Genomic DNA, 20,000 nt, shown 5'->3' with positions numbered 1-20,000 from the left:
AAAAAAAAAAATCATTTTCAGAGGAGATGTACATTCACAGGTTTGAAGGGGTTTGATAGCTTAGTGCATCAAGCTCAAAGAGGGACGGCCTGTAGCTTGCTGAAGGTTGACTAACTTCAGACGATCACATCTGTGCAGCAACTTAGAGAAACAAAATGAAATGAAAAGTAAGATGATGCAATGCAACACTATCACCATTGCTCCAAGTGTTGCAGGAAGAAGACTTCATTTCAGGCCAAATATCACTCAAACCTCCCACAAACACGTTTTAAGGGAAGCAGTCTGCCTCTCCTCTAACAGCCACTCAATAATCATAACCTGAATAAGCTATGCAGCTCAACGAAATATATGCTTACACATTTTAGCTCTCCTAAACAAGCCAACAAGCCTTTTTCAAACCATCACAAGGACATCAGAGTCCAAAATAGAATAGAGGTCCTTCAGATAGGTGATTGTGTTCCTTATCCGAGGACACAAGGGCTTTCCTATGTTACAAGGTCAGTGGATACAATGGTACATTGTTTGAGGTCTAAATGAACTCTGAGGCTCTGCTGAAGGGTAACCAGCAGCATGTACCATGCAGTTATGTTGAACTCATTAATGTGTCAAGTCTCAACACAGGCACTGGACTGAACAGATGAACTGAAGGGAGGAGGACTGTAGTTAGTTTAGCTCACTTTAACTCACCTCGATTTTAGGGACACAAATAATGAACCTAACGTAGGCATACTGAACCTAAAGCTGAGATGGCGATTAGTATTGACAGAAGTCATAAGGTCTGCAACTGGGTTTTAGTTTGAGTCAAGTTTAACAGCAGTTTGTCAAATAACGTTATCTCTTGGTCCATTTATTAGCTTTTTAACTGCATCTCACTGTCTTTATCAGCAATTTTCATCACATGACTAATTAAGGACCGGTGCCTTGGTGAAGCAAGGACTGAATGAACACTGGAAGCAGACGACATCTGTGTGCACCAGGGTCCATAATTATCAAACTGCTAAATGTGAAATTTTGGACTTAAGAGAAAGATAAAAAACAAAAATCCTCCACTGTTACTCCTACTTGCAAACTTATTCAGAATTAGCCAACTATGTGCATTTTATTTGAACATTTGACAACATTTTTGTCTTTTTTTTTGCTTTTCTCAGGGAAGTAAACAGCAAGAATATGGCAAACTATATTTTTCTTATCTGTTGTCTCTGACGTACCTTGTCTACATGCAGCAGAATTTTCCTGCTGGAGTTTGGTCTTTCGTTTCCATTTTTAGGCTATTTCCTATTATTTTATCTCTTTTTATACATTATAAATATATTGATGTTACAGTTTAGATTATAAAAAATACATTGGTACCTCTGTCATGTGATGGCCCACCTTGAGACAAACCTATTAAACAGTCCTTCGCCAGATAAATGATGATGCTTATAGAATGGTAACAAGAGACGAGTAATTTCAAGAGAAGTGGAATGAGATGATAGTGACAATGAGACGGAGACGACATGGTAGTACAGGTGAAGGACGTAACACACGGTCATGTCATATATCATCATCTGATACAGAATTCAATTTCAGGAAGTCATGCTATCATGAGATATACACACATAAAAAAACAAATGGCATAAAAACAAAGTAATATTGTTTACACTATAAGAGTAATACTATTGCTTGTGCATGTCGAAAGCTTAAAATTCTCTTATTGTGTGAAATAAAAGGAAAAAATTACAGAGTGTCTTTGACTACATGTGAAAAGGCACAGTTGGCGATCCTGATTACAACAGTAGTTTGGGATAATGTGCTAAAAGGTGAGTCTGTCAGACAGCAGGCACACTATCAAGCCAACAGACACATGTAGTAGAGACACACACACACGCGCGCACACACACACATGCACACACACACGCACACACACACGCACACAGTGACTTCCATTCATTGTGGACAGCCTGACCGCAACCTTAACCTTAACCAGGCTGTCAGAAATGACATTGTGCCTCATTAGGACCAGGCTCCGGTCCCTGTGAGGACGACTGGTCCCAACATGGTTGGTGTTTATACTGGAAAAGGTCCCAAAGAGGTAACAAAAAACACACACCCACACACACCCACACCCACACCGACACCCACAATCTCTGTGAATTAACAATCAACTGCATTCTGACTCTACAACAGCACTCACATGTCAACACAAATACAAACAAATACATTAAAAAGAGCCCAAAGTACATTAGAAGGCTGTCGTGGAATGATAGGCAGAGAGTAAAAACAGGGAGCATTTACCAATCTGTGCTTGGCTGTGTATTAATTGTCTAAAAAAAATCCTTCTTTCCTTAATATTTTTAGTAACATGTTGCTTGAAGTGCACTGGTGATGTAATCTCATAAACACATCACACCTCTTAGCTCTTGTTATTTACTTCCATTATAATGAAGTTTAATTTGTTATCACATGGAATGTTATGAGATTGTTAATAGCTATTTTTTTGCATATTGTAACTGACTTCAAGCAAAGTGCCACCAACTTTTATCTGATCTTGCAGCAGAAACGAGCGCAAGAGGCGGCAAGGAGACGTCGGGAGAGAAGGCACATTTTTGAGACAATCAACAATACAACTCCTGGGTTAACCCTTCCCTGCAGTGCCACATCAGGCCTAACTTCAAAGAGAAACTGGGAAAAAAAAAAAAAAAAATGAAATGAAAATAAAAAGTTAACCCCCATTTATCAGCATTTTAAGGACTCTTCCCCCCTCCCCGCTGTGCCTGGGAACTGTCCTCTCATCCACACTTGCTGCTGTCGGCTGCTTCACGTCAGCAGGCCCATACGAGTGAGCTTGGCTGACAGGAAAGAGTGGAGGACGAACACCACCGGCTTTGGACCGGAGTGGAGGTCAAATACCTGCGGCATGAGAAGAGGGAGGAAAGGGTGAGGGAGGGAACAGGAAGGAGAGATGGGACAGGAAACTGCCATAAAGATGTAAAAGAAAATAATCTAAAATATTCATAGTGTATTGGCTTAAATTTAAAATCTGATCTGTATCTATACTCTCCTTTGTCATGCTGTTAATTGTTTCTGGACCCAGTCTGTTGTGTTCACTGCAAATAAGGTTCTTTTCTATTTTCTAGAGAAAATATGACAAATGACTCCTCACTGTTGAAAACCACTTCCCTGATAAATGGTTTATTGCAGTGCACAGGTAACTCACCATTTCTCCCTCCGGACCCCCAAAGTCAAGGTAAAGGTTGCGTATTCCGTCGTCAGCGGACATTTTCAGCTTCTCGTAGGGGTATCTGAACAGCACGGCGCCGCCGGGAGGGTCGGCCGGCTCCCTCGTCACAGTGAAGCCCTTCTCATAGTGCAGCGTGAGCCGAACATCCTGCCTATTCAACGTGCAACCTGGAGGAAGGGGCGAGAGAGAGGGCAGCAGGTGTATGGGTGAGCAGGTTTTTTTTTTTTTTAAAGTAATGACTTAGTATGTGTGTGTGTGTGTGTATGTATGTGTGTGTGTGTGAGAGACAGTGGTGGACAGTAATGAATTACTTTTACTTGAGTACAGTTCTTAAGTATATTCTTCTAGTATCTGTACTTTACCTGAGTGTTATCATTTGTAAACTTCTGACTTTTACTCCACTACACTTCAAAGACAAATACTGTGCTTTTGACTCCACGACATTTCAAGTACAAGTACAAATACTCTTTACTTCGAAGCCGAGCAATGTTAGATACAGATGAGGCGGAAGATCCTTCACCAGAGACCATGGTCTGATCTGAAGTCTGTGTTTGAAATTACACTGACATAAAGAAAAGAAAGGTTTTTTTAGCTTTAGATGTTTGCTGTGTTTACCACGACCAAACCATCACTGACTCAAAACAAAGAAATATGAAAATGATAATCGGTCCTTTTGTTGAATCATATTCTAGTCTTTATAGTCTTTCTTATGTTACAGTCAGCAGGTTGTTTCAGAGTCATGAGGTTCTATAAATGTGGAACAATACAACAATGCATTGACATAAGAAAATGTACTTTTGAATATTTAAAAATCAAGTACTCTAGTAAAAATCTGACTGAACAACTTTCACTTGTATTAGAGTCACATTTGATCAGGAGGATCTGTGCTGGGACTCAGTAATGGAGCTGTGTCCACCTCGGCTGTGAGACGGAATCGATAGAATGGCCCTGTGGTTTTGCATGTGTGATGAGCAAACTACACACATAAACACACAGCAACAACCTGCACACGCTCATAATTATAACACACACACACACACGCACACAAAAAGAAAAAGGGACTAAGAAGAAAGAGGAGCTTGTGTGTGTGTGGCGTGGTGTGTGTGTATGTGTGTTTGTGTTTGATTGTGGGTGGGGATGGGGTTGGGGGGCCCAGAGCGGGGACAAGGACCAGATCCGGCGGGACAAGCCTGGCGGCTGAGTGGTGGAGAGGGAGGCTGGGCTGTAACTGAAGGTTATTTTTCTTGTTTTTATTTTTTTTCAGGAGGGGGTTTGCTCAGCCTGGTCGGGTGATTGGGGGTGGGGGGGGGGGTTTGGTGGGCAACCCTCAGATCCTGGGAAAGAAGGCATGTCTATCCAACATTGGGATGTTGTTAACTTCCTGTATTAACACAAATCCCATCAGTGACAATATCTGTTCAGCATCTGAATGAAACTGGATGTGACTTTCCTCAGAGACAAGTGTATCTTCCATATAAAAATCCAGCCTGTTGCAGCTTCAACTGTGAGGTCATTTGACCTGAAAGCATTTTAATGTGCATGACTGTAACCTGAAAGGCCTGAATATCCCTGCACAACTGTGTGTTTGTGTAGCAGCAGGACAGGGAAGGAGGGAAAAAAAAAAAAAAAAGGCTGAGGCTTTTACATCAGCCAACTATTGTTCTGCACAGAGTGGAAACATTCCCCTCTGCTGGCTCCCACTGCTGCTTTTCCTGCACAGAGCTGCTCTTTCTGAGCTGCTGCACACTGTGAGTGTGAGCGAGCCAGTTACTGTCAGGAGCTTCCTGTTACAGTCAAAGTACCCTGGCATTTAAAGGCCTATATACATAGAAATATTTTATCAGGTACAAGCTGTATACAGGATTTAGTTTGTGAACAAATACTTCTGTTTGACATTCACTTGTAAATCTGATGATTTCATGGATCAGGTGAACCCAAATCCTCTGTCTGATGATCTTCATACACACTCTACCACACTGCTGCTGCCCCGTGTATACTGGCAGAAACCACATGTAACTTGTCTCAAATGTGTATAAAACAAGAATAGAACAAGAACACACACACGCAATCCAATTCATCACTAGGGCTACGACCTATGACCTAAAACCTTTCCTAAGATAAATGATTAGCGACCATGTGTCTCACTCTGGCTCACTTCACAGTAGCAATAATATAACATTAATATCACAAATTCATGCCTACTGTCGATCCTGTGTGTGAGGGATGCATGTGAGCACCGGCCACCCTTTCACATATGATATGGTTCTGTCCAAAACACAATAGTTTCTGGCAGTCAATATTTAAAAACCTTCTCAGATATTTTGGAGGAACCCAGAGAACCTTCTGCTATTACTACAATATTTTGGAGTAACTCCACAAGATGCACATCTTACTCACCCGGTAAAAAATACAATAGCTTCTGTCTTATACAGCTTCAGTGAAGGGATACATTTCCTCCAGCTTTCAGTCTATGGATTAAAGACCTTATACATCATTTGACACTGGAGAAAATTCTCTAGACTAAGAGAGGGTGTGCTCAGAAGTGTCACGCTATATGGCAACCTTTTTTAACTTATGTAGAAAAAATGGACGCTACTGCAGTTTTGTGAACTGAACACATATTATATATTCTTATTTATTTATCTATTTGTAATTCTTTAACTTTCTTTTTTCTGTTTATTTTATTGTTTTATTTAATTTGGTTCATTTTGCTTGTGTTTGTTTTTTGACCATTTCTTTTGTCTTACACATATTTTTTTTGTCACATTGAATTCATGTGTATGTAAATGTAATCGGTTAGGAAACCGACTGTGATCACAAACATGGCTCAGTAACACTATAATAGGGAGAGGGGACACATTGTCTTTGTTCAACTGTAACAGTAATTTATTACATTCTGTACGACTTTAAAAATACCTTGAATAAAAAGTACTAATTAATACTCACTGTCCTGTCGGTGTCATATCATTACATTTACATATCATATCATACTTGATCATTATAACAGATCCATTAATGCATAAGCTGCATTAAAATATTGAAGCTTGGTGGAGCCAATTTACATCACATTTACCTTTACCCATTTAGCAGCTTTTATCCAAAGCGTCATAGAAGTGAAGGACATCACTAAAGCTCCAGCGCAGCAGAGACCTTGACGTAAGGATGAAGCACTATATGTCTATTTAATAAGTGCACAGAGATCAAGAAAAGAAGTGCAGGTAGAGCTGATAGTAAGAGCTGGTTAGACATGTCAGGGTGTTAGAGGTGTTGGAGAGGAAGTCTCTCTGTCTCTGAGTCTTCAACAGATTCTTGAAGACAGAGAGAGACGCTCCTGCTCTGATAGTGTTCAGTAGCTTGTTCCACCATCAGGGAACCACAGACCAGAACAGTCTGGCAGTGCCAGACATCATTCCTTGGAGGAACGCAGTGGCTGAGAAGGAGCATAAAGCTGAACTATCTAATATACTGTGTGGTGGTTAAACCTACAGCAATGTTAAATGTATAAAGAGGAATAACAATGCAATAACTCCTTCTGAGACGTAGTGGATACGAGGTATTATGTAACATTAAATCCTTTCAAGCAGTGGCACCCAGACTGTGGAATGCCACCATTTTTTACGTTGCTTAAATTCTGATGATTCTTTTAAAAAGCAGTTGAAGACTCTGTTGGCGAGGGTTTTTATGTCGGTCTGATTTTAAGTCTCCCCACTGTGTTTCTATGTCTTTTACTATTTATTGTGAAGCACTTTGTGATTTTTATCTGTGAAAGCTGCTACATAAATAAACTTTACTTACTTAATATATAATCAAGTAAAGTACAAATGTTGCCAAATTGCATTTTCATCCAGTGTGTGAATAAATGTACTTTGTACTTGTGGATGTCACTGCTTGTTGGAGCTTTTGTCACTTTATTTATTGAACATTTGTGAGGATAAATGAAGATTCATAATGTTGATAAATTTGGTCCATTGCTCAGCTGTGATCAACACCTACAATATTATAACATTATGTAAATCAGTATAACAGTGATGAATAATGATGAACAATGCTACAAACTATATCTTAAAAACTAGAATCCCCTCCTCGTGGTCGTCTGCCTCCTCCTACTGAATTGTTGTGTCAAGTCTCGAGGAATGGCCGAAAAAGTGTTTTGTGAGGTCACACTGACCTTTGACCTTTGGCCATCAAAGTCTAACTAGTTTGTTCTTGAGTGCAGGTGAATGTTTGTGCCAAATCTGAAGAAATTCCCTCGAGGTGTTACTGAGATATCGTTACAGTAGCATAAGAGTGTGCAGTGCTGGTTATAGGGAGAATAATACAGTCCGCACAGGGAATTATGGGACTGATGGGACTGATGTCAAACTCTTACCACAGACTAATCACCTACAGCACACACCCACACTCACCAATAGAGACTTCTTTGATGAGCTCTGCGGCAGCATGTGCCCCCTGCACCAATGCTCGCGTCCACGAAGACAGATCCCAGTGGGTCTCCACTCGAAAGACGTGGGACTCGATGCCCCGTCCTGTGCCCGTCCGAGTGGCAAACACCAGGTCTGACCCCTGGGCGGGAGATCCCCGCGCACTGCCGGAATGAACCAGTCTGGAGAGAGAGAGAGACAGAGAGAGACATGAAAACACAGGCACACTTCACATCCTCAAAGTCATCTCGCATAAGACTCCTGATAGAATTTGCTCATGTCATCTTAAGCCGCTTATTAAAGTTGGTGAGGGGGTCCTGGTCTCTGAGGATCCTGGTCTCTGAGGTGACTGACCCACAGCATTTACTGATCTAGTCAGTGTACTTTCCTGTACTTTTGGAGGGTGGGGGTTCCCTGCTGAAGTTTCCCCTTCACGTTTCAGTTTCATATCTCACATTTGAAACTGTAAACCTCCAGGTACTTACCATACATTACAGTTTGTTGAACATATGGTGTCATTAGATGAAAAGTCCTGACCAGTGCTCAACAGTCAGCTGATGTGCTGTTTGAACATTTAACGACGCCTTGCAGAGAATCAACAGTTTACTTGCAAAAATGTCCCATTCAAACACATTTTAATAGTATAAACATCAGTTCTGAAAAACAAAGGAATGATAAACCCATTTTACAGTTGTGGAAAACTCCCTGCTGTCTGTTGTCTTTACCTGGTGGCTAGCAGTGGGTGTGTAAGCAGAGGCATGGACCAGGACTCTCTGCTCCACGGCACCGATTCAAACAGCAGGATGTCCTTCTCCGTCAGCGCCATGACCACCGGCCTATACTGCTGCCGTCCACCGTCCAGCTGGACCTGAGGAGGAAAAGTCAGGGGAGATGTCAGAGGTCAAAGGCAGCAATGCATCCAGGTTCCCCCGGCCACTCTCTCCAGCCCTACGAGAATGGTGTGTGCTAGAACATTGAGCAGATGGGTTCAGTTGTGCTGATGATGTATAAACTTAATTATTCACTTATTAAATGTGAAAAAATTAAAAAATAGTTTGGTGGGGTATAAACTACCGTGGGGTATTGGGTATGTTATAGTGATGTTGTTTGATACACTTGGCACTTGCACTGAACTGTTCTGAACCGTCTCTACTCATTGTCTAGCACTCACTGTATTTATTCCCGCTACCTCATCATTGTAATTCGCTACCTCATCATTGTAATTCATTGTAATTCACAGTGTAATTTATTGTACCCTACATATGCACATCTCCACTTTACTTATGCACACCCTCACTTTACATACCTGTACAGCACACACTTGCACTTTAACTGCTCTTTTGCACTTCTGGTTAGATACTAACTGCATTTCGTTGTCTTAGTACGTGTACTCTGTGCAATGACAATAAAGTTGAATCTAATCTAATCTAATCTACAGATGTTGGGTATAGTTTATTTGATGGGGTATAAACTACAACAGGATATGGGTGCAGGTATAATGCAGATTGACACAATAAAGGTTTAACCGCCATAAAAATATAATATATTTATGTTATCATTTGATAAGTTTTGTTGGCACACATTATTTATATGATTTATTTTATGTTATATGATTATATGATATGTTTTATTTGCATTGGCTTGATGCAGGATGCAGGAACTGAGTTTGTGCCTGTGTTGCACGGGGACACTTTAAGTTGTAACAGTTTCCTTCAGAGAAACACATGAAGTTGACAGACAGTTCCGTTTTTGTAGTCCGTTAATGTTTAAATTAAAAGGTGACACAGATTTATATTTAGTCCATTCATTCCCTCTTGGTCATGTGAAGTCAGTGAGGTGTTTATTTACATGCTTATGTGTTGTTGTGTATGTTTATAGTTAAGTTTCTGTAGTTTGTTGTAATATGAGTGTGTGTTTATTTTGTACAATGTTGTGTATCTAATTAGTTTGACAGTGGTGATGATGGTGCCGTTAGAAGTGCAGAAGACGAAGAAATCCATCAGTAACAGTGAATCGTGGTGCGGTCTATTTCCTGGAGGGAGTCACAACAGGTCCAGTGATTGTTTTGATGGTGAACAGATATACTGATGCAGTGAGACTGGCACAGGCATAGTGATGTGGTGTCGTGTGCAGACTGACAGGTTGAGGGTACAGTGATTGTTTTGACAAGTGAAGGTATAGTGATGTAGTTTGATAGCGTACAGCTGGAGAGGAGTTACACTGACAGTTGTGTGGTTGTCTGAGTGACTGCAGCGTTGGTGGAGTTCAACTGAGAAGCAATGACATTAAACCAGACAGTGTGTTTGTGAGTACAATTGTGGTGAGAAGGTGGGCTCTACAGGAAATAGTGTAATGCAACGGAAACTCCCATTGGTGTTTCCTGTTTGAGCCCGGTCAAGATAAACAGAGCCACACATCCATACATTCAACATGACCTTGAACGAACACTTCATCAAAGTGAAAAGATGTTTTTTCAGAGTAAGAGTCTTGTTCCTGGATGTGGATTGAATGTGTTTCAATTTAGGTCTAAAGTTAGGTCAAGGAAACACACTCTTCCTGTGTGCTGCTGTGTGGCTGCCTGTATGTTTGCGGTCTTGGTACATGCAGTGATATGAAAGTCTATAGGGGACTATATTGTGTACACATGTGTACTGTAAGTGTTATTTGAATGAAAATGAAAATGACATAATCCAATTTTCCTTTTCACTTTCAGGGCGTCTATGACCATATTAAAATGAATATGGAAAAGCAATTAGACATTTGATTTTCAAAGTTGTAAGCGGATGTACAGTGGACCATTTTAATTCTAACATGGTCATAGACGCCCACATGAGTATGTGAGAATGAAAACTGGATTACTGCATTTTCATTTTTACTCAAATAACATACATATGTGGAAAATTATGATACAAATACAACTATTTTTCTTTTCAAGTTTACATTATCATTTTAATATAGTCCCCTATAGGCTTCCATTATCACTGCATGTACCAAGACCTCAAACATACAGGCTGCCATCTCTGCTCTAACGTCAGAACTGCAGCAGCGTACAGGAAGAGTGCGCTTCCTTGTGTATTCCCATACGACCATCTATGCATGTGCTGATAAAAACAACATTTATAGTTTGATTATTTGGGCCAAATGCAATTAATTAGCTACAAGAGAAGATCAATATCACTTTCATGTTTGTATGCTGTGAGCTGAAGCCAGCAGGCACTTAGCACAAAGACAAGAAAAAGGGGGGCTTCAAAAGGTTCCTGCAAATAACCCACTGTCAAACAACGATGTGTCACAAAGATTAAACAAATGACACATGTTAATTAATAAGCTTCATTGATGCTGTTTTTTTTTTTTAACATTTGGACAGAGCCTGGCTTGCTGTTTCCTTCTGCTTCCACTGTTTGTGCTAAGCTAGCTCTAGCTTCATATTGAGCACTCAGCCATGAGAGTGGTATCTATCTTCTCCTCTAACGCAGAAAAACAGATTTCCCAAATGCTGAACTGTTCTTTAAATGGCGAAAGCGATGGTCAGTACTGGCTAAATGAGATGCTTGCAATATGAATATTTTGTTTTGCTCTCTTTACTAGTAAAAAATATCAAGGAGAGATAAAAGATGATGTGAGAGATCCAAAATAAAACCAGGTATGGCAACCTAACCCTACTTTATAGTGAAATTAGTTTGAAGGATATTGAACAGACATTCAGTTTAAAAGACCTTGCTCCTCTGTTGTTGTGACACCAGTAATCACATGTATTTTATAGAATGCAGCTGAAAATACCTGTTCAGCCAACCACCCGATGTGTTTGAGGTGGGGGTGTGTGGAGGTCGAGGACGAGGCCCCTAGGTAGGCGTTGATGTGAGCCAGGGTCTGTGGCAGCAGGGCAGCAATGTTGGTGTGGATGGCAGTGAACCAGGAGTTGGCAGTGGGGCCGTCTTTACAGCGCAGCACCACCGTGTGCTGGCCATCTGGGGAATGGAGCTCCAGAAGTCTGAATGGCAGAGAGGAGATTTGCCAATATTATCAGCAGCCCAGGGACTAGACAAAATAATGTAAACAGCTCATGATCTGATCACAATGACAAAAGTGTGTTAAGGTGTGGGACCTCACCTGTCGGTGCCGTGTACAGGTTGTAAGAGATGTGCAAGACTGATATTTCTTTTTGGATGTATTTTTTAAATATCTTATTGAAAATGCATTGAACACATTTGAAATCTGCTTGAAATGAGCTGTAAAATATACAAATGAATATACGATGTGATCTCCCTGGAGCTTCATCCATACCCTTGACCAATGAAAGAGAATTATAGCATATTCAATTTGACTTGATAAATTGACAAGTTTAAAGATTACTTTGGGACTAGGCATGCCAGATATCATTTAAAGAACTCACACACTTCTCAGAAATGCCATCACTTGGCATGCGAGTGGTGCTGGATGGTTTATACAGAGTTTTTGTCACTGCTATTGTTTTTTATTTTCTCATAGAATTAATTAAGATTTTACAACCAGGGTTCCAGGTATACACTGTGTGAAATCTGATGTTGCCATGGAGATGGTGAGCACATTTAGCTTTGCCTTGTTTTTTAAAGCCAATATTTGTTTACATTTCTGCAAATCGGCACCATGAAAAGTCATGCTGCAATAGCTACTAGAAGTTCCTGTTTACACTGAACTACCACTGGACCAGTTTAGAGTCTGAGGAAACTTAAACGTGATTATTGACTAGACAAGATGCTGAGTTACAAGGAGCATCTGATGGTCTATAATCCAGTGGACTTCAGAGATACTGGAGGTGATCCAGGAGCATGTGTATGACTTCACTGTGTTCTGAGTTGACTGAGCAACATGTGTCAGGTTCAAATGGTTAAATGCTATTTGTCATACACAACAGTTCTGACACAGCTACCTGACACAAAGGTCCAAAACCATATAGTCTGTGTTCAAACTGAAGGTGGACTGATAAAAAAAGGTTAATTATCTAACACATTCATGAAAACAGTTTGGAAAACTGGGACATCATATGGGAAACTGCACCGAAAAAGAGACATACTGCTATTTGGTAATTCAATACCATCCATCTGTTGTATCAGTGTTTAAGAGAGAGATTTACGTCCTGGTATTGCTTTGTTAACCAGTTATAAATGTTGCTGTGTGCTTTTCTTTTTCTTTTTTTTTATTTTGCCAAACTCATTATCTTCCAGAACAAACATACCAATCTAATGAACAGAAATTGGACAAAACCACACTGACACACCCAACGGTAACACACACACACACACACACACACACCCACACCCACACCCACACACACACACACACACACACACACACACACAGCTATTTCTGTCAAACACACACACAACCAACCACACCTATTCAGCTATTTCTGTCAAACATACACACAAACACTAAGGAGTCTGATATCAGACCTGCTCTCCAGATCTGGCATGGTCAGGTTCCTGCTGATGAAGCACATCCTCAGGCTGATGACCTTTCTGTCTTTGGACGAGGAGGAGCTGCTGTGTTTGGGTGACCCCGAGTCCTCGCTGCCGCTGTAGCTGGGCGACTGCGGGCGGACGCCGTCCCATGGCAGGTCGGCCACAAGGGACGGCTTCTTGAAGAGCGGCGAAACCTCACGGATGTACTTCACTTTGGAGGAACAGAGGAAAGAGGAAATATCAGCTGATGGACGTCAAATACGAGGTGGCATGACTGAATGGCTCCCAGACTGGCTGACATAGTTATACCTTTACAGTCTACACACTTTTGTTGGTAACTTAAATTTTAAAAAGGGCACGAGGCCTGCCCACCACCAGGAAGTAAGAGGAGATGTATTATTTTACAAAAGTTAAAACATGTCTGGAGAGGAACTTTAAAGCAGCAAAAAAAAAATTTTTTGGCCACTTGGGGCATCAGAACAAGCTAAAAATACAACGGTGACATATTATCATCTTATTAACTGTATATGGCTATTGTGTTAGTGAGCAGATGCTTATTTACATATTCATGTCTATCTGACGCTAACAGAAAAACAGAACATTTACTCTCCTTTAGCCTCATTAGACACTAACTTTGCCCGTCTGTGATTTAGTGCTGGGCAGATTCAGTTAGCATTAGGGTTGGGAGACAAAACCCCATTTTTAATATTACTATTAAATACTATACTAAATAGTAAATACTATTTACTTTGTGAATGTTCATAAAAAAAGAAGAAAGATATTTTTGTTATCTAAACATTTAACATCTTTTTTTTTATCATCAATAAGAACTGGAATTCATAAGCATACTGTTGGTTAATGAGACCTTTTCTGGTGGGAACAACTGCCTACAGGGGTTGATGAGAGCTCTAATACTGAACCACACAGCAAATGTACAGCATACATAGAGCAAAAAGCTAAAAAAGCACCATAGAACAGCAGTGTGGTTTAATAGCTGGTTGTTGACTTTGTCTGTTTGCTGCTTGGTGCTGGGCAGGGAGCAGTTTAGCTCTACACTGCTGATTACTGCAGCTTCAAAAATACAATTCTGGCTGTCAGACACCATATACTGAACCCTGTCTGTGTGGTGTAATATTTCTAGAGGAATCAGTGTTGCTAAAAGCAAGTGTTTAATTGACTCATCAATCAAATTAAAAAAAGATAGAACATTACTTAACAATCAATTGAAAAGTTCAAGGTTATCAAATGTGGAGATTTGCTGCTTTTCTCGGTTTTGTGTCATTGTAAGTTGAATATCTTGGACTGTTCGTTGAAGAAATTCAATTTGAAAATGTCACCTAAGACAGTTTTCACCTTTAACCAATCACTTTTATAGGCCAGATGATTGATTGCTAATGAAAAGCAAAGCGAAGCAGCTCTAAACTGGAAGCAGTCAAATGTTCAACCCATGAATGTTAATATCAAAGTGCAAAAGGATGAGAGTGACAGTGTAGCCGGTTTCTAACAAGCACTGACACCTGAATCACTTACGGTTCCAATGACTAATTGTCTAACTATGTAGAATGTGTGGTCTTTGAGCTGAGATTGGCTGCAGCTACTGGAGGTGTCCCCACCCTCCTTGCTGGTTGAGCCCTGATTAGAGCAGCACCTGGTCCAGCCCACCAATCAACTGAAGTACAAAAGCCTGGCTAACTTCATGAATTAGCACTGAGGTACTCTTCAGACTGTTTGAGGACTGGGCTAGGCTTACAGAAACTAGAACTGACAACACACACACAGGAAACTCTTTTGTTTAGATCCACTAAGAACAGGAGCGCTGTTTGACTGTTTTTTGGTTTTAGGGCAGAGTAGTCAGAGAGGTTTTATCTTCATTTTAGTTTTAGAAAGGTAGTTTGAAACAAGCATCCACCTCTGAGGCTGAAAACTGAAGCCAACACTGAAGTGCTAAAACCTGCAGTTCCTCTAATGACCACTAGGGTCTGGCTCCAACAGGGAGTCATTCCCCATAGACTCCCATGTTAAAATGTCCAACTTTACAGCAGAAATAAACATGTTTACAGCCTGGTACAAAAACAGCTTTGGTCTCTAGAGCTAATTTCCTCCTTCATGACACCTGTTTATATAACTCACCTGTTTACATTTTATTAAGGCTTAGATTTATGTAGACTTGAGGGCATGATCTATTTGAGTGACAGGTGGGTGAGCATATGCTTGCCACAAACCGACAGACCTAAGTGTGGCCTCCACACACACGCCCCTCCTCTTTGCCCATTTTTGGATTAGCTAGGAGTTAGGGGCGGAGTCAGACAATGCTAAGATGGCGACAGTGGAGCAGCTCACTCTGAGCTTCAAAATCACTCTTCAGAAACCTGTGGGTGACGTCACAGAGGCTACATCCACCTTTATTTACAGTCTGTGGTTTGAAACTCTTGTTTATGTAGCGTCCTCTTTGGGTTATATTTAGTTCTTCGTTTTAACAGCATCCATTTGCCCGGTTTCCCCTTTTGGTTAACCTCAAATATTGTTTGTATCAATTTTTTCTACCTCCTTACAAATAAATTAATTTGCTTAACTGATTACATTGGTTCTAGGTTGCTTCCCTTTTCCCTAAACGAGCTAGGTTATAACACTCCTTAATATTGTAACGTCAAATGCTCCCTAATCTATTCCAGACCACATGCATGTCTTCACATAGAGAAATAGTAAGGGCCAGTTTCCCTAAGTATCACCAGCCATCCTCCTCTTAATGAGCCAAATTGAGTAAAGTCCTTTACAAATATGTGAGAGCTGCAGATAATCCTTCTTATCATAATAGAATAAACACGTCACTTTGTTGTAGTTGTTAGACTAAAGCAAACCATAGGCCAAGCCAACGCGAGCCAGCTGCTGAATATCTACAGACCTCCAACAAATAGTGTGTTGATAGTTCCACCATCTGTGGGATTCCACCCAATAACTGCCAGTCACTCAGGATGTATGGTGTGGCCGGCCTTAAACCAGGCCATAAGGAAACACTCTGGGATGTTTTGTGAGAGAAGTCAGTGGGCCCAGTCAGGGTAAGACTTTTTAAACATGGTTGGACAGAGCTGCGGTTCGGGAAAGAGATTGAGTGTCTGTCTGACCTGAAGTTTAAACATACCTCAATACTAATACAGGATATTTTCCAAATGAAAAGGACACTGGTGATATTCCAGATGAGAGTTTGAACCATGAACCGGTTCCTGCTGGTCCTGCAGTCTGAAAAGGACAGAATGGTCCCCTGTGTGAAATTATCTTAGTAAAACAAGAGTTGGTTTGGTCGTACAGCTGTGAGCTTGGCAGGCCAGATGTTTGTAAAAGAATGACTTCTGCTCCAATGTGGTGGATCCACTTTCCAAATTTGGTCCCGTGGCCTCGTACACCCAACCCCCCCACCCCCTGCATGGCTTCACTTACTCTTATATCTTCCCTTCTATGATGAGACCATCTTATCTCCTTCCTTCAATGCATGCTCTCTTTGTGTGTGTGTGTGTTAGTGTGTGTGCATGCATGCGTGCGTGCGTGTGTGTGTGTGAATATGAGAAATGAACACAGAGTGTATGGGGATATGTGTGTCTTGGAACACTGGGTAAGTCTGCTTTGTATGAAACCTGAGACTCTCAAGAGGTGAGGTCATTCTTGAATGTAGACTGACATATTAGGTTTGTAAAAATGTGTGTGTGTGTGTGTGTGTGTGTGTGTCTGTAGATGAGAGATAGAGAAAAATATGATCAGGTTTTAAGCAATGTGCTTGTGTATGACTCTGAAAGGAGCTCAGTGACAGATGCAGAATTAATGACAGAGCCACAGATGCAGAGAGAGCTGCACGGTGCATGAGTCCCTGCATGCTTGTGTGTACATTACCCTACGTATGACTCAGAGTAAAGGGCAGGGCTGGTAGTAATGCTGGGGCAACAAGCCAAGAAATCCAGCCTCATTTCACCGCTTTGTCCAAACCGCACTGCCCATACTGACGGGGTCTGGGATCGTTTCTGCAAATTTAAGTGAGAGTGAGAGCATTCCTAAATGCTCATGTATATGTCTGAGGGTCATATGGAAGAGGAAGTCTCTGCTGCAAAGCCCTACTTTCAGACTAATCATCAGATTTGGCTCAGTGATGCTCAGAGAGATATTTTTCCATCCACAAACTTGCGGCTCTCTGTGATGCACGTTTATATCTTGAAATGGTAGATGACAACTCTCCGTCACTGTGCTGTGATTATAAGTCTCTTAAAAGTGTTGATACTTTTAAAAGCAAACGCAAGACACCTCCCTTTTTAGTCTGGCTTTTAATGAATTTTATTTATTTATATATCTTAAGCTGTTTTACTGGTTCGTTCTTCTACTCTATCGTTATCTTTGCTTTTCATTATTGTCTTATTTTTATTGTTTTTATTTATTACTTAGTCATTTATTGTTCTGTGTGTAAATGTGAGTGTGTTTGTGTATGTGTGAGCGAGAGGGTGGTTTGGGGTTTGTTTTTTATTGCTTTTATTTTGTAAAGCACTTTGATTGCATGAAAAGTGCATTTATGTGTACTGTGTATTCATTTGCACTGGTAATGTCATTCTCCCATGTTACTGTCATTCTCATTATAATATTACAGGTTACAGTTTTTGCACTGTTGGTGAGTGTTTTTTCTTCATGTGTGCACTGTTTGGGTTTTTTGTGTGTGTTTTTTATATCTATGCTGTGTGCCTCTTAAATTCACCCCTGGGGACAAATAAAGTTTCTTGAATTGAAATGAATACTTCTGCCCAGAATCTCAATTTTGGCAATTCGTTTTCTGGACCACAGAGCGACATGTGAATTCCAACAATCAACAATGAAATACAATGACATATTTGACATATTCTTTAGAATTTAGCTGATTCTCTTCAGAGGAATATTGAGACTTCTTTTCATTTATTTGGAAGTATTAGTCACAGGGATGGTATTTTTTAATATTCACAACTGGCAGCTGAAGATTTTTTTTTATTTTTTATATCTAACATATTCACCATAAATGCCAATCTTCTCCATATGGCCGGGTATAACCTCTACTATTCACACAAATATGTTGGTTTTTATGAATAATGGTGTAACTGCTCATACTTTGTTTTATTCTCTCTGCCTACACTACAGCCCAGAAAGCTCTAGAAACTAAAATAAAATCATATTTGATGTGAATCTGTATCATGTCCAGAAGAGAGAGTTTGCAGAGTGCACCATCCATCTGACTCGCTGCGTGCCCCCACTGCCCCGTCCATAAACCAGGTTATTGTTACTCTGCCAACATAAAATGGAGACAATTTGCGAGCTGTGCTCAACAGATACGATAAGGCCGTTTGTTGAAAATGCAGCTGCCTTCCAGTAACATGAGCCTCTTGGCCAAATAAGGCAGCAGAAACACTGTGAATGAATGGAACAACATTATATCTACAAGGTAGTGTTTGATTAGGCTACATGGTTCATTTAATATAATATATTACACCTTAGTTTTCCTTTGGTCATACTTGATTTTTTTCTTTTGTTACAGCCCTATTAGGAGTTGGGAATAACATTTTAACAAGCACAACATCAGAAGTAAGACTATTATGTCCACAGTGGATAATAACAAGAGATAATGGTGGACACTGGGTTATACAAATGTACAGTATCAGGTTATGAGGTACATGTTGGCACTGCAGGGCAGAGTGGTGTCTTGTAATATGCTGATGCTTCCTGGTGGTTCAGGTAGCAGGCAGTGTGGTCTTCAGGTAAACAGACCTGAGTCCTGTATCCAAGTTTGACGCAGTGAGACACAAAACCAACTGGAGACCAGGCATGCCTGAACCTGAGATCAAAAGTTCAGTGTCATCGTCACAGGTGGAGCAAGGGAAAAAAATCACTGACGGTGATGATTGTAGTAAAAGGGACTTTTGTCTTTCATTTTCCTCTTCCCTTCTACTTGCCCGCTGCAGGCAGACAATATGGCCACCATCACCATGAGAAGGCGAAGGCGATGGAGATGGATCGGGCATGTCATCTGAAGACAGCAGGACAACATCACCCGAACTGCCCTTCACTGGACAGGGGACGGAAAATGAAAAAGAGGCAGACCAAGAACACCTGGCGTTGGACAGTGGAGAGCTGGAGACCCTACACCACACCTGGGGAACTGTTAAGACTCTGGCCTGGAACAGACAGGAGTTGTGATCCTTTGTTGGGCAGTAAGTAAGTAAGTAAGTAAGTATTAAACATCTAGAGAGGATTGTGCATTGCATCACTGCATTGTCTTGTTTTGGAACTATTCTCGGCTGAGGTCAGGTCACAGGACTGCTTTTCTTGTGTCTGATTGGTTGATGGCAAGTGGACAAACCAGCTCCATGATAATGGTTGGCTAGATATAAATCTGATACAATGCTTTCAGAGGAAATATTTCAATACTAAATGCAATGCAGTCATACTGGACAGTTAACAGAGATCTGACAAGCTTTGTTTCGTAGAACTGTAGGAGACATAACCAAAGACTGAGAGAAGAATGGATGACAGTGAAGTGGATTATAAACCTGTAAACATGTTCAATATTATAATAAATCCTATTCTCCTTATTTTCATTGTGTATAATTATATTCTTATAACTACTACTATTTATAACTCTTAAACTTCAACAACCTTTCTTGAATCTTGGTTGTGAAAAACCTCTGCAGCAGTGAAGCTCATGAAGGCTCTGTTGTGCAGTTTGTTGGCAGTGTGGACCACTGTACATCTGCTTCTATTCATCTTTTCTCTGTTTGGTCTAAATGAAAGGCCTGGGAGCAATTGCAGTCTTTGATGTGGCCACAGAAATCAAATCCATCGTCATGAGATGTAGCCTCTTTCAACAGATGAGATGCTGCAAACACCACAGCCAGCTTTGTCCATTAGGTTTGGCCGATA

General features: G+C 40.7%; 1 protein-coding gene across 1 annotated transcript in view; it reads right to left on the bottom strand.

Moving 5' to 3' along the window:
* Positions 1–2,715: 2,715 nt before the first annotated feature.
* sntb2 (syntrophin beta 2) overlaps positions 2,716–20,000 on the bottom strand; it is a 30,979-nt gene continuing 13,694 nt past the window's right edge. The window contains exons 2-7 of the mRNA XM_022768553.1: positions 13,074–13,293; positions 11,422–11,632; positions 8,367–8,509; positions 7,627–7,823; positions 3,197–3,387; positions 2,716–2,889 (exon numbers count right to left, since the gene is read on the bottom strand). Of these exons, the coding sequence (XP_022624274.1) occupies positions 2,797–2,889; positions 3,197–3,387; positions 7,627–7,823; positions 8,367–8,509; positions 11,422–11,632; positions 13,074–13,293 (1,055 nt within the window). The 3' untranslated portion in view covers positions 2,716–2,796. The remainder of the gene's footprint in view (positions 2,890–3,196; positions 3,388–7,626; positions 7,824–8,366; positions 8,510–11,421; positions 11,633–13,073; positions 13,294–20,000) is intronic.

Source organism: Seriola dumerili, unplaced genomic scaffold, assembly GCF_002260705.1.
Source record: "Seriola dumerili isolate Sdu_G_001 unplaced genomic scaffold, Sdu_1.0 BDQW01001690.1, whole genome shotgun sequence".
NCBI classification, from domain to species: domain Eukaryota; kingdom Metazoa; phylum Chordata; class Actinopteri; order Carangiformes; family Carangidae; genus Seriola; species Seriola dumerili.
The sequence above is the reverse complement of the archived record's forward strand: the minus strand, read 5'-3'. Positions and strand labels throughout refer to the sequence as shown.